This window comes from Microtus ochrogaster, chromosome 22, assembly GCF_000317375.1.
Source record: "Microtus ochrogaster isolate Prairie Vole_2 chromosome 22, MicOch1.0, whole genome shotgun sequence".
In the NCBI taxonomy this organism is placed as follows: Eukaryota; Metazoa; Chordata; class Mammalia; order Rodentia; family Cricetidae; genus Microtus; species Microtus ochrogaster.
This window is the reverse complement of record NC_022023.1, coordinates 8859234-8873307: the sequence shown is the minus strand read 5'-3', so window position 1 is coordinate 8873307 and position 14074 is coordinate 8859234. Positions and strand designations below refer to the sequence as shown.

The 14074-nt window shown below is 46.5% G+C and overlaps 1 protein-coding gene across 1 annotated transcript; it reads right to left on the bottom strand.

Moving 5' to 3' along the window:
• Positions 1 to 908: 908 nt before the first annotated feature.
• Fam181b (family with sequence similarity 181 member B) lies at positions 909 to 2807 on the bottom strand. The gene has a single exon (XM_005357606.3). The coding sequence runs from the start codon at positions 2667 to 2669 to the stop codon at positions 1386 to 1388; it is 1284 nt and encodes a 427-aa protein (XP_005357663.1). The 5' UTR covers positions 2670 to 2807; the 3' UTR covers positions 909 to 1385.
• Positions 2808 to 14074: the final 11267 nt, after the last annotated feature.

Genomic DNA, 14074 nt, shown 5'->3' with positions numbered 1-14074 from the left:
ATCCCCCTTGGAAACTTTGTGCCCTCTGCCATTCCCTATCATGGTAAGGTATAGGAAGGAGTAAGATCAGGTAGGCTGGGGAGCAAGGATGTGGGACAGACGGATGGGGCTGGAAAGGAGGTAGTAAAGTTGTACCGCTCTGTTAAGGTCCAAAAGATAACAACCAAACAAAATGTGAGAATAGCATGTCCAGCGGTTTCCGGTGCAGAAGCCGCTTACATGCCTATAAAAATACATATATACCTGCTGGCCCAAGCGATGCAACAGTCTCAAGACATTTTGTGATTTCACTTCTGAGCCACCCAAACAGCTTCAAAGTTAGAAGTGGAGAAAGGTTGTCATTCCTTCTTGTAATAAGGAAACTTAGAAACAAAGAGGTTAGATACTGTCTCCCTTCCCCATCCCAAAGTGGTTGCTAAAGGGAAAACAGGAAAGAGAAATGGGCCTCTAGGCTTGCCAGGTTTTTTTCTCCTAACTCAGAGATTTAGGAGAACCAAAGGAGGCGAACAGAAAGAGAGAGCAATGAGGGGCTAGAGCAAGAGCGAGGTAAGTGGTTCACTAAGAAGAGAGAAGTGTGTGGGAGGAGAGGCTGGTGTCTCAAGAATAAAAGAAGAAAATCGCACTCAGAGTGTGGGCATAAAGCTCCGTGGGAGACTCTGCCTAGCATGTTTGAAGCCTTTGGCTCAATAACCAGCACCGTAGAAGAAATAGTTGTAATGGCACTGTCAGCCTCCACCCACCACCCTGCTCCCAAAAAAACAGCAGAAAAAGAAAAAGGGGAAGCAAGGGAGGTCCGCACTGGGATAGGGCCTTACCAACACCAAACCGCCCTTCGCAGCCTCCACCTAGCAAGGCTAAGAGATCTGTGGAAACACTAAGGCTAAGAAAACACTCGACTCAATGACCACATATCTCAGCTCTGATTCTTTCAATATGGGCTTTAATTCATAATGTACTCAAGGTGGGGAGGGGAACACCTGGGCGCTGCTTCAAAGGGGTAAGGACAGACATTCAACACACTGGCCTTGGCTGAACTGAGACAGGTGGCTACAAAAGCCCTGTCTTGTTCTTGACCCTTCCGTCATCCCATCCGATTAGCCCCCCAAACCCTCTCTCGGGATTTTAGGGCTCTTCTTCCCCAAGTAAGAATCTAACGGCCACTTAGAATTAAAGAAAATAAAATCTGAGATTCTAGTGAAAACAACTCTCCACTCCCCTTCATCTCTTGTCTTGAAGTTTCTTTTATTAGATGAAGCGTGGTTTGTTTTGTTGTAGTTGCTGTTGTTTTAAATCCCATTTGTCTTCACTTAATATTTTCACATCTTCTCTCCACTCAAGGAGATACCCACATAGCAGTTATAAGGGAAACGAAGGATACCTCACAGTCAGTCTGGATGCGCCCCGTCTTCCCCAGATGCCCCTTCCCAGACCCCGTCGGGTCTCCAGAGGTTGGGGTACACCGCGCGGCTGTAGCCCGCGCTGTAATCATAGGACACCTGATGGGGCGGCGGCAGCGCGCAATCTGGGAAGAAGGGGGGAAAAGAGGCCAAAGCTGTTGTGTCCTCCCCACCTGGAGAGTCCAAGGCGGTGGGGTACAGGAGGCGCACAGGCTCATTCAAGGTCAGGCCACTGCGAACGCCAGCCAGAGGAGGCTTCTTGGTCTGAGGACAGCTCGGGGCGCTCCACGGCTCAGGATAGAGTAGGTTCCCTACCATCGCTGGTGGCTCAAAGGGGCCCGACTCCAGCTCCAAGGGTCCCCGTAGGACTGTGGCTCCAGCTGGGAACGCGTCCAGAGGCTCCGCGGCCAGCAAGACCCCGGACTCGTTACCAGCGCAGAAGTCCGGCGCCAGCAACTCGAAGAACTCGACGGCCTCCGCCCCTTTCTCTAGGTCACCCAGGCTCACTCCTTGGCCCGAGGGACCGCAGCCGCAGCCGCTGCCACCAGTGCCTCCACCGCTGCCACTCACCCGGGACGGCTCAGTGAAGAAGGACGGGGGCAGGTTGCGGGCGCGCAGAGGAACCTTCCTGGTGCCCGGGGCCGCTGAGCTCCCCGTGGTGGCGGCCCCGTCCCCCGCAGCATTCGCTGCCCCGAGGCCCGGGACCGGCACGGTCACCCCACCGCTTGCCGGCTCTGCGCCCCCGGGGACTTGGTGCAGAGAATCGAAAAGGGCAGCCAGGCTTCGGCTCTGTAGGCTGGCGGCAGCCGCGGCCTGTGTCGCCTCCCTCCTCGGGGTGGACTTGCAGTGCGCCGGGGCGGCGACGGTTGGGGCTCCAGGGGCGCCCGGCGGCCGCTTAGCTGGTGCGTCTGGCGCGCTCGGGGATGGTGGTCCCGGAGGCGCGGTGCCCATGAGGCCGCTGCAGCGCTTGATCTGCTTCTGCAGGTACTTGCGGTGGTTCACTTTCCTCTTGGACTTGCCTGGCTTGTCCAGCGCCAGCTTGATGTTGCTGGACGCCGAGTCTATGAAGCTGAGCAGGTCGCGGGTGGCCTCGCGAACGTCCCCGCCCTCTGATGCGGACAGCAGTGCTCCCGCGGGCGCCCCGCTCTCATCGTCCTCGAAACAGCAGCCCTTGTCCAAACTCCCGAAGGCGCTCACCAGCCCTTCCGCGGAACCTCCGAAACCGAAGGGTATGAAGGGGTGAGAGCTGAGCAACGCAGCCTGCACCGCCATCGCCGCGGTTCCGTCCGCAGCGCGGCCCGTCCGCTCCCGGTCGGCTCCCGCCCAGGCGCGGCGCTGTCTGCTCACTCGGACCCGGGCTTGCGGCTCAACCTCCCGGGGGAGCTCATTAGATCTTGTAAACCAGAGGCGGAGGGTGGGATAGCCGGGCGACCGCCCCGGTAGCGGAGGGGAGGGACTTGCTTAGCCAGGCTTAGGGGGTGGGGCAAAAGTGAAAGTGAACTCGGGCTTTTCTTGTTTTCTGAGCTTTCCCAAGCCTTAACCCTTTTTTTGCCCTGTGCCCGGGGCATTTGTTTTGACTGGCCTCAACCGCCAGGGGTGAGGAGAAAGCCTGTGTTCAAACCCAGCTCAGCCCCTGTAAAAACACACCCTGGCTCTGAACTGGGTGCCTAAAGTAAAGTTGACGTTGAGTCCACAAACCTGGGTTTCAATCTCAATTCAGGAAGCAGTGAGTTGAGGTCCACTAGTTTGCAGCTTCTGGATGTTTGCCCTCAGCCAGTCATTGTCCGTACTTTATTATCACTTTTAATCCTGTCCAACAACCTCGTGAACTGCGTGTTTTTATCATCATTCAACAAAAGAAACCGGACCTCTGAGAAGTTCGGAGAACTGGCCACAGACACATCTAGCCCAGTCAGACAACTCCATTCCCAAAATGATGCCATTCGCAGAAAGCAGGAGGAAAATTCTCTGTCTTCAAACTCTGAGTCTAAGATTCTGACCAGTTTCCCGAGACCCTCAAGCTCTTAGTACTACTGATTGGCAAATGAGGAAGAAGTCAGTCTGCCTAAAGCCCGAGAGAGAGCAAGCTCCCACTCCATGCCTCCCTCGGGCGTGTGGACAGCTCCCAGCCCCTTGGGTCCTGCCTCTCAGGCCATGTAGATTTCCTTCACACATGTCCACTGTCTTTAAACGATCCCCTTGATAGTTTTAACCGGAGATTCATTCCTGAAATAGAGAATATGAACAACACGGTCCAGCATGAAAAGTTTTTGGTAAAAGACTTGGGCTCTGGTTTAAGCCTTATCATTCAATTGCCTTATGAGTAGGATTGAAAGCCTGGCTCTTCTGAGCCCACGGCTTTGAACAAACCAGTCCACCACGCTTCGCTTTGGTTAGTTTGGTTAGTTTAAACACAGGTGTGGCATATAGTATTTATTATAAAAGAAGCGCCCTGTGGATATGGCTGTCCTCCTTGACATGTCTTCTCTGTCACAGGTATTCATGAGGATTAACTGATGGCAAAGCAGGAAAGCCCTGTGCACATAACAGCCACTGAAAAGGAGCACCAAAGACTTCCAGTGAAGCCCCAGTTTTCTGCAAAAGTAACAGAAATATGTCCGAGCAAACAAATACCCTTACCAAAGAAGACGGGCTTTATCTAAACAATGGGAAGAGGCACTTAAACAAACCCATAAAGCTGAATCAAAGTTTGTATTTTAATCCGAGTTGGCACAATTGCCATTTCCTTCAGGTTCAGTCAGCAATGTCCAAGGCTAGACACACAGAGTCCAGTAGAGGTGCCAAGAGTTTACTTAGAAATGCCCAGAGGCCCACTGCACAAGAGTCTATACTAGAAAGTCTCAAAGAAACCAAAATTCTAATAACATCATCATATTTAAAATAAATGGACCATGAAGATTCATCTGTAAAAATCCTTCATTCCTAGAAAGTTGGAATTCTACACATCAAAGCTAACTTTTCCATATCATTTCCATTCCTCATCTGAGAAACAAGAATAGTCATAACTATTCCCACGGGCTTTGAGAGGTCATGTGACCAGGTAGGCAAATGTTACTTCTCCTGGTGAAGGCTATTTCGCTTCCTCCTTCTGGCATAAAATGGCAGCCCAGTGAACTCCATGTTCTTGATTTCTCATGTCCAACCCATTCTGTTCCAACATATGGATCATAAAATCAATATCATTTGTCCATTGTCCCCAACCAAGTGCCTATTTCCTAGTGCAAGGGAGCAGCTGTGCCTGTGGGCTATACAACCTTTAAGAGGACAGTGAACGAAGCTGAAGTTATACCCAAAGGCTATCCCAGGAGCAAAATGTTGCCTTTATTGTCTGACAGTGCAAACCTTCTCCTGTGAACTCTAACCTATAAATAGAAATAACAGGAGAACTGTTTGGTGAGAAACCAACAAGATAATAGAAGTGAACGTTTTTGACAACTATGTGTATAGAAAGTAAAATATGTATAACTTTTCATGATTCACAACACTGCCGTCTGTGCCCATCCAGTCACTTACTCATTCAGCAGAAAAATATTGACACTCACCCTGGGTAGTATATATACTAGAGTAAATACTAGGGATGCAGGGGTAAGAAGCCATGATTCCAGCTCTTTCTAACGGAAAGACAGACATGCACACAGAAAGACAGACATGCACACGGGTCATTGTAGTATATGTTCTAGTGGAAAGACAGACGTGCACACAGAAAGACAGACGTGCACATGAGTCATTGTGGTATATGTTCTAGTAGAAAGACAGATATGCATATGGAAAGACAGACATGCACACAGGTCATTGTAGTATATGACCTAAGTAAATTAAAGGCTGCAGAGTTGATGGGATAAAACGACCCTCAAGACTTCCCAAAGAAGATAAGCTATTTACAAAGACAGGGCAGTGTCAGAGCAAAGACTTAAAGGATATGCCTGAGTATTCAAGCAAATATGCAGTCTCTCTCTCTGAAAGAACAACCAAGAGGCATAGTAAGTGAAAGCAATGATGTTTATGGGAAAGGGTCAACAGAGAATAACTTTTGCTTAAATTATTCTATTTCTAAAACCAGAGGGAGCTCCTAGAGCTCAAACTTAACCAACCATATTACCCAGACCTAGTCTGACTGTTTTCTTTTTTGGAAGAGTTCTTTCTGGGATGAAATTGGTTTTAGCTGAGCCAGTGGCTCACTCCCGCCAGGCCCTCCAGCCCCTCCTCCTCCCCCCTGAGTAAAAGTATTCCCTTGATGGCTTTGACATCAATACATTTCCCTTCCTATAGAGCAGAGGGACGCAAGCAACTCCGCCTGCACCAGGGGATCTGCAGATCCAGTGGAGAGCTCTTTCCTCCTGGTGATGCCTAATGCTGAGCCAGTGGGATTAGTCTCCTTGGGAACTGAGCCCCCAAGGGCTCAAGAGCTGAACTCGCCCCAAACCATTTGGGAGAATTGAGATTTCATATTGTTCTTTTACACAAGGATTTCAGAACATTACTCGAACAAAAGCCCACCTGAGAGCTGCCTCCTTTCTGTGGGTAAATATAGCAGCATGATCAAGAGCTGACTTACTTATTTTGTTTTCCCTCTTTTTAACTTTAATCATATTCCCTGCAGGACAATCTTAGTCCTCAGAGGTGCCAGGAGTGCACATTCATCATGAAAGAAATAATTATGCATCTGTTTTTTTTCTTCCCAAACCAATTTCCTGTCATTAGTTATTTGGAAAATCTCAAGAAAAGCAACTTAATTCTTCACACAATTTATAAGGTATCATTTTCATCCTAATACAATGTTACCTTACAGATACACACACACACACACACACACACACACACACACACACACACACACACACACATACTCAATGTATCTTTTGCCTTGTTTCTCACCCCAACCCTACCCCACATCCCACCCCGCCCCAAGAACCGTCTACCAACACTACATCTCAACTTTTGGGTTAAAATGTGAAATGTTGGGCAAGGGAGATGGCTCACTAGATACAGGCTCTTGCCACCAAGCCTGAACCTAAGTTCCACCTCTAAGACCCACATTGTAGGAGGAGAGCACCACTTCTTACAAGTTGTCTTGTGACCCCTACACAGGTTCCATGGTGCACACACACACACACACATGCACGCACATGCACACACATGAACCAATAAATGTAAAATACAAGTTAAAAAATCTTATTTTTCCATCTTTCATATTATGTAATAGGTCACGCCAAAATTTAGCAGCACAAAACAATGGACACATTATCAAAGTTTGAAATGTTGCAGATTGGTAATTTGACTACGTGACACATCTGGTCTACGAGACACTGGGCTGAACTTGAGGATCCAAACTGACACCTTTCATAGGCTGGTGTCTCCAGCATTCTGATCTAAGAGAACTCTGACTTCTTAGGAAGAAAGGTAGGAGGTCCTAGAGAAGATGCTCAAAGAGGCCCGTGAGGCATGTGCTGGGTTTCTAGTCTTGGAACCCTCAGGAAGTCTCTCACTGTTTATTGTTGGTTAAGCAAGTAATTAAGGCTACTACTAATTTAAGGGGTGGGACATTAGCTTCTACCCTTCTGGTAAGGAAATGGCAAAGAATTTGTGGATCTCTTGAGTCCTTTTTATCATTAGCAGCCATCTTCCGCATTGTGTTTGTTAAAGAAACTGAGCTGTCGCCTTGCCAACTGCCTCCCACTCTGTACTTGTCGCTGAGTGCATATACAGAAATTTGCTTGCTATTTTGTCTCAGAACATCACATTCTATCATTTACAAAGCCATTAATGTACCTGAAGAACACTGTGCTTAGTGAAACAAGCTGGGCGTGGGACATACTGGATAATATCGCTTCTCGCTTCGTTTGATTTGGTTTGGTTTTACAGAGCTGAGAGTTAAAACACGGAGCTTTACGTAAGTCAGGCAGGCACTTACCACTGATACATATTACAAACGTGCAATTTGGTTTGTTATAGACTTGCGTTTAGAAGCACACCATGGCTAGCTTGGTCTCATTTGTGTGTAATCTTCCAAGCCAAAAATAAAAATCAAACTCATATGCATGCAGTAGAATGATAGTTACCAGAGTCCAATAGGTATATATTGGGGGGCTGGGATGTCCCCTGAAATGTACCAAGCTGTTGGTCATGGTGGCACATGCCTATGATCCCAGTACTTGCGAGGCTGAAACAAAGAATAACTCAAGTTTGAAGCCATCCTAGGCTACAGATGAATTTCCGGCCAGCCAAGTCTGCAGATTATGACCCTGTCCTTAAAAACTACAGACTAAAACACATACAGTGTCAGACAAGAGGAGTAAATTCTTGGCATCTATTTTATACCCTGATGAATATAATCAGTACTAAAGCATGATGTATTTAAGAATGAGCAAATTTCAGATATTCTCACCATAAAAAATAAGCATGAGATGATATGCTAGTTAGCTTGGTTTAATCATTTCTCAATGCCTACCTATACCAACACACAGCATCAGTACCTTATAATACACACTTACAATTTCCCAAATAAAATTTTAAAATAAATTAATTCAACTATAGAAATATTGTTAACAGAGTGAACCTTAGGATATATGATATTACATGTGTGAATGTATGTGCATGTGTGTGTGTTTATGTATATGTAAGTTTATTTTTGTGTGTTTATTTGTATACATCTCTGTGTGGATAAATGTTTTGGAAAACTTAGAGGAAAAATTCCTTACCTGATCAGAGATAAAGACCAGATCTCTAAGAAGAGAGTCAGCAATTGAGAAAATAAACCTTCACAGCTCACACTTCTAAATTGTCACAAAATTTTATCTCATGTGGAGCTCAAGCTGTTTGGCAAATACTTATCAACTCAAATGTTAATATGATTAAATTCTCAATTTTCTAGCTTAAAATCCTCCAGAGTGCACCAATTGGTCATTCAATACCTAATGGTCAGCCCTGAAAACATCATACAAGTTGCTACCCAAACTGAGCAGGTTGTATTTATGTATGTGTGAATATATGTGTACATACACACATATGTGTGTACGTATTTAACAATTAATTAAAAGACTTTGAATTTGAAAGAAAGGAATGAGGGGGTATACGAGTACATTTGGAAGAAAAAAGGAAAGGAGGAAATGATGGGATGATATTATAATTTCAAAAAGCAAAAGAAATACCTATTTTCTTTAATCCTTCACTCAAAGAGTTCAGCAGTGTCCTGACACTAGTCTGGCCACACCTTCCCATTCTCAGATCAAAAGGTGCAATCTGTACACAGAGGAATGTCAGGAGAGACAAGGGAAGTAATGAGGTGACCACTGCCCTGTGGTGGTTTGAAAGAAAATGGCCCTCAAAGGAAGTGGCACTAATTAGAGGTGTGGCCTTGCTGGAGGAAGTGAGTCACTGATGGGATGGACTTCCTGTTGCCTCTGAGTCAAGGTTTGAACTCTCAGCTGCACGCCAGCATGCCTACACACCACCATGCTTCCTTTCTGTCAGAATGATAATGGGCTGAACTTCTGAAACTGTAAGTGAGCCCCCTCAAGTAAATGTTTTTATTTATAAGAGTGGCCGTAGTCATGGTGTCTCTTCAGAGCAATAAAAACCTAACTAAGACAGCGGGGAACCTTCATACAGATCTGAAGGCTGAGAAGAGCCTGCATGGGGCAGGGGCGGATAAAGAGCATTTCCCGTGAAGACAAAGCCCCTGAGAATACACTACACAGAGGAGAGAGACAAGTGTATTGAAAGGACAATTAGATAGTTGTGTGGAAAATGGTTTGCATGGGTAGAAGTGACAAGAAGGAGGTCATAGCTGGATTGTAGAGTTTGGTCTTACTATATAAATAGTAGGGAGACAATGGGGAATTTCATGAACAGGGAATAGTTGCTGAGTTATTTTAGCTATTACTTTGTGTAGTGGAACAGAGTATGACTTATTATTAAAAAGTGCAAAGCAAGATGCAATTACATAAATGGTAGCATGGACAATAAAAACCCAGAGATAAAGCGAGATGAGACAGGAACTCTCTTTTCAGTCTGAAGATTTCGAAGAGGTAAGAGCTCTCTGGTGGTTGACTGTTTTGCTTTTCTGATCTCCAGATTGAACCCCAATATCTGCCTCCAGGTTTTTATTACTCGTGGTACAATAAACTTATCTCAAAAATATTACATGGGATAAGTATGATGCATGGAACCAGAAGAGCAGCTGCCTACAGGATTGACTGATAGGGATGGATCATGGAAGAAGTGTCAGAAGAAGTGGTTTGTATTCTCATTGGGTGTGTAGGTGTGTATTAGTCCATTTTTGTTACTAGGCTACTTTATTAAAAGGATTGAACATAAATGCTCTTAACAGATGAGCCATCTCCCTAGCCCTGGTGGCCTTTTCACTGCCAAAGTCCCAAAGTGGGTCAGGGCTAGAGATGAGGAACATATATATGTAAACATAATACCATCCCCTCTGTGTGTGTGTGTGTGTGTGTGTGTCCTATCCCTGCCTCTAAACACCGCAGTCAGATCATTTCCAGCCTCACAACAGGGGTGCATTGCACTTCAGTATGTGAAGCCATAGAGGGCTCTCAAGCCATAGCCAAAAGTCAAATCTGTACTCTTAAGATCCATCATGCTGGCCTTTTAAATCATACATCGCCAAGAACGAAAACTCAGCTTCTCTTCGGTCTAAATTGTATCGACAAGAAAAGAAGGACTGACAAATCAACCTGCCCTTCCTTCTTCCATCCTCTTCTGTTCTGATTCATCAGGTTTTGCTCCATAGAGTGAGTGGCTTTTCTATTTCAGACTCAAGCAGGTGAGGCCAAGATGGAGTTGAAACCTTTATCTCTGAATAATTCTTCTTCTTCCTGGAAATGAAGGAAATTATACAACTCCTCCCACAGGGCATCCTCTTTTGCTCAGACTTTAACTAAACTCTTAGGGACACTAGGCTCCAGCTGCATTGATGTGGAGTGGCATCTGTCAGAACAAAGCTGAAGTCTGCTGTGAGCTCACAGAGGTTTGCAACAAAACCTAAGACTGTGAGCTAGAAACGCCCAGCTCTGCGATAAGGCCCGGCCCCTGGAGCAGCCCAGCAGCTCAATATCCGGAGCACCAGACGGAAATGCTTAAAGACCTAGATCCTATTATATGAGGTTGAATTCATTCAATTAGACAGCTTAAGCAGCTCCGATCAGCCGCTGGAACACATCTCTGCAGAGTGCTAAAACAATGGCTTGAGGGACATTTGAGGTTTACTCCCTCTTGTGGGAGGCCAGCTGGAGTTGCCCAGCACATAGCTCCACCAGGGAGGGCGGGCAATGCATAATTGCATTAAGCTTGCCTATTCTTTCAGGAGAGAACTTCCTGGCTACATCAAGGGAGGAAACGAGTTAAAAGGCAGCACTTTCAAGTTTTAAGACACCACACTTAGGTTTAAAGCCCACTCCGCTCACCCTTCAAATCACTTACGAGAGGAGAATGCGAACGTTGACTCTCCTGTCAAAGGCTACTTTTGCTGTGCTGTCCTTAGTCTGTCTTCGTGGTTGTTAGTTTGTCTTTCACCAAGCAAGCTCAACATTTAAAACAGCAAATGTGCACTGAGTCATATTTCTATAAAACTGAACCCCAGAATCACAATTCCATTGCATTTTCTAAGACTCTTTTGTTTAAAGCCCACATTAAATTCTAAACTCTTTCAAAAGCCTCCCACCTTCTCCTCTACTCTCAAGCAGTTGGGTCTCCCTCCCGCGTACTTCTTTGCTACTTCACCTTTATCTCCTCTGTAGCCTTTCTTTAGTTTCTCCCGTGTTCATTCACTCAACAAGCATGGATCCAGTGTTCACCTTTCTGAACCCTTACACATATCCATTTACCCTTCTAACGGTACTTCCTGGTAGGTTATTTCTCTACTCACTGGAGAAACCTAGCCTCGCAGAGGTTGGCTGCTTGCCAAGGGTCAGCCAGCTGGTAGCAGCAGCTCAACCTCGAATCCTCGATTTCCAGATCTTTGCTACCTTCAAGTCTGATTTCCATTCTACTTGACTCTTTCTAACCCTTATTTATCCTGGGGATGTGTAAGGTATCAGGCCCCACCCTAAGCACCGAGAATTCACGTGTCACTCGGTATTAGTCCTAAGGAGCTAGACATATTTCAGTTATCTACGTATAGTGTTGTTTGTCCAGCTGGCATTCACTGCAGACTTATTACAGCCTAAATATACCATGCACTGGACAAAGACAAATGACAAACGTAGGTTTCCAGTACTCAGGACACTGTTCAATGGACACACAAGAAAACTGCCTCTGGGCTGCATGAGAGAGAGATAATAGTTCACTATGCTGGGAAATTCCACAAAGAAGGAGCAGGAGAGGGAGAAGGAGAAGGAGAAGGAGAGGAGGAGGAGGAGAGGGGCTGTTAAATGTTTTATTAAGTTGCCACGTTAAAAGGCAGTGAGAGTTTTGATCAAGGGTGTTTCCCTCACAACATCACCGTCAACAGTAACATAAAAGTACAAAATCACAGGGTAGTAACAGAATCCTGAAGGTGGAGAACCAAACTGGAATGCCATTCTCTGATTTCAGCAACTTGCTTCAGATATGGTAGCCAAAAAAAACATGATGTTGGTGACTGGATAGACAAAGGGATCCATGTAACAAAACAGAGCTCAGAAATACCCCCTGAATGTGTGGGGGGGGGGACCGGTTCTCCTACTCTCACACCTTCAAGGATGGCACACACACCACCACCACCACCACCACCACCACCAGGCCCAGCTCTACTGCGCTCCCAAGAGCTGCAACTGCTGAGGGGCAGGGTCAGCTCTCCCACTCTCCTTGCCCCCAAGGCCAGCTCTCCCGTCTGCTGCAGGCGGCAAGGAGTGAGGGGGGATGCCTTATTTCTCTTGCCCATGCCACCTCATGACAGACAGTAATGGGGCCAGCTCTCCCATGGCCACACGTGCTTACCTCTACACCCCCACTGGCAGGGCCAGCTCTACTGTGCTGCCCAAGCGAGGTACAGGGCCTGTTCTCTTCAGTGCTGCAGCTGGTGAGGGGCAGGACCAGCTCTCCTGCTCCTATGACCTCAGGGCCGGTTCTTCCACCTGCCATGGGCAGTGGCAAAGGGCAAGGGGGTAAAGGGCATCTCTCCGTCGGGGATGCCTTCCTCTTAATTATATAACAAATATAAAACTTCCCTGATGAAGCTTTTTTTAAAGCAACACACACACACAAATACACACGAAAGGGTGCCTTGAATGCTTAGACTTGATCCTCAAAAGAGCCATTGAAGATGCTAAGCAAAGATCTTCTTTCTCTTCCTATCCCATGACATCTGCCACACTGCCTTGCCTTGGCAGCACCTTCCTGGACCAGAATTTCTGCCCCACCTTCAACCTGATACTATGCTCTGTCTGGTTATATACGGAAAAGATATCTCCCTCACCCCAGCTCCCACGTGTAGCAGTTTTCTTGCCAGCCCCTATTCCGAAGCATCCCAGGTCCTTGAGCATCCTTTCCCTTTTCACTGAAGGCAACCGCTTCTTCCGTGTTGTCCAAGTGCTGCAGCTCCTGCTAGCTCCTCTTTGGAGAACAGAAGTCAGGTCTGTTTGCATAGAAGGAGCACTAGACCAGAAGACTACTGAGCCAGGGCTCGAACCCCCACTCTGAGCGCCTAGAATGTAATCTTGACTACAGTCCCAAGTATTAAATGGATAGGCAGTCCTTTCTTTCCAGCCCTAAGCATGTCTCATTTTGGATGCAGGGCCATCATGCCTTTTGCTGAGTCCGAAGTCCTGCCTTAACATGCTAGACATTTTGTTCTCCCTGACTTCGCCTCCCACTTTGCCGTCTCCTTATCTATTCTAGGAGGTTGGCCAGAATCGTTTGCCCTTCCACCTCTGGACAACTTTTGCAGGAGCCACTAGAGCATACCCTCCCTGACTTGGAAATCACTAAGGTGTTGTTGACAACTCTGCACTGAGCCCAAATGAGCCTAGAACACTTGTGAACATACCTTCATTAGTCTGGGTTGACCCGTGACCTGAAACTTTTTTTTTAAATCACAGTGAGCTTTGGAACAAAACCAGGGGATAGTGATTACTGTGCTGTTTCCCTCTGAGCGCTGATTCCTTCCTGGCCCAGCTGCTCAGTCTACTAGCTACTGATGGCTCACCAGGGAATCTCAGTAATAGAGACCACCTTGTTCAAAATCATACAACACCCAGAACCTGACAGGGTTAAAAAACCACATGTTTCCTCTCTCAGCTTAGGTTAAATCGGAAAAGCCATCTCAGCCCCAGAGCTAGAGTAGCTGAGACCCACGGTAGATCCAATTCTCCCAGTCAGTAGATCCAATTCTCCCAGTCAGAGCTAGAGTAGCTGAGACCCACGTAGATCCAATTCTCCCAGTCAGTCTTGACTTCCCTCCCTCCCCCGCGGATTCATCCCCCAGCTTCTCTTCCATCCATCTGTACAGGAAACAACCTGTGTCTGTCCTACCAGCAAGAAGCAAATGCTAAAGTTTTGCTAACTTCTACCTGAGGAACCTGAGTTAGTTCACATAGATTTTTTAATCCTTCATTAAATTGAAATTAACTGAAATATCAAAGAAAAAATACATGTTGTTGATTCTTTATACTCAGCAAAATGCAAGCTCCCTCTCAGGGCTCCATTGGCAATGACAAATT

Bases quoted from the DNA above. Each gene is read 5' to 3' on its own strand.
- Fam181b (XM_005357606.3), bottom strand. From the start codon at position 2,669: ATGGCGGTGCAGGCTGCGTTGCTCAGCTCTCACCCCTTCATACCCTTC.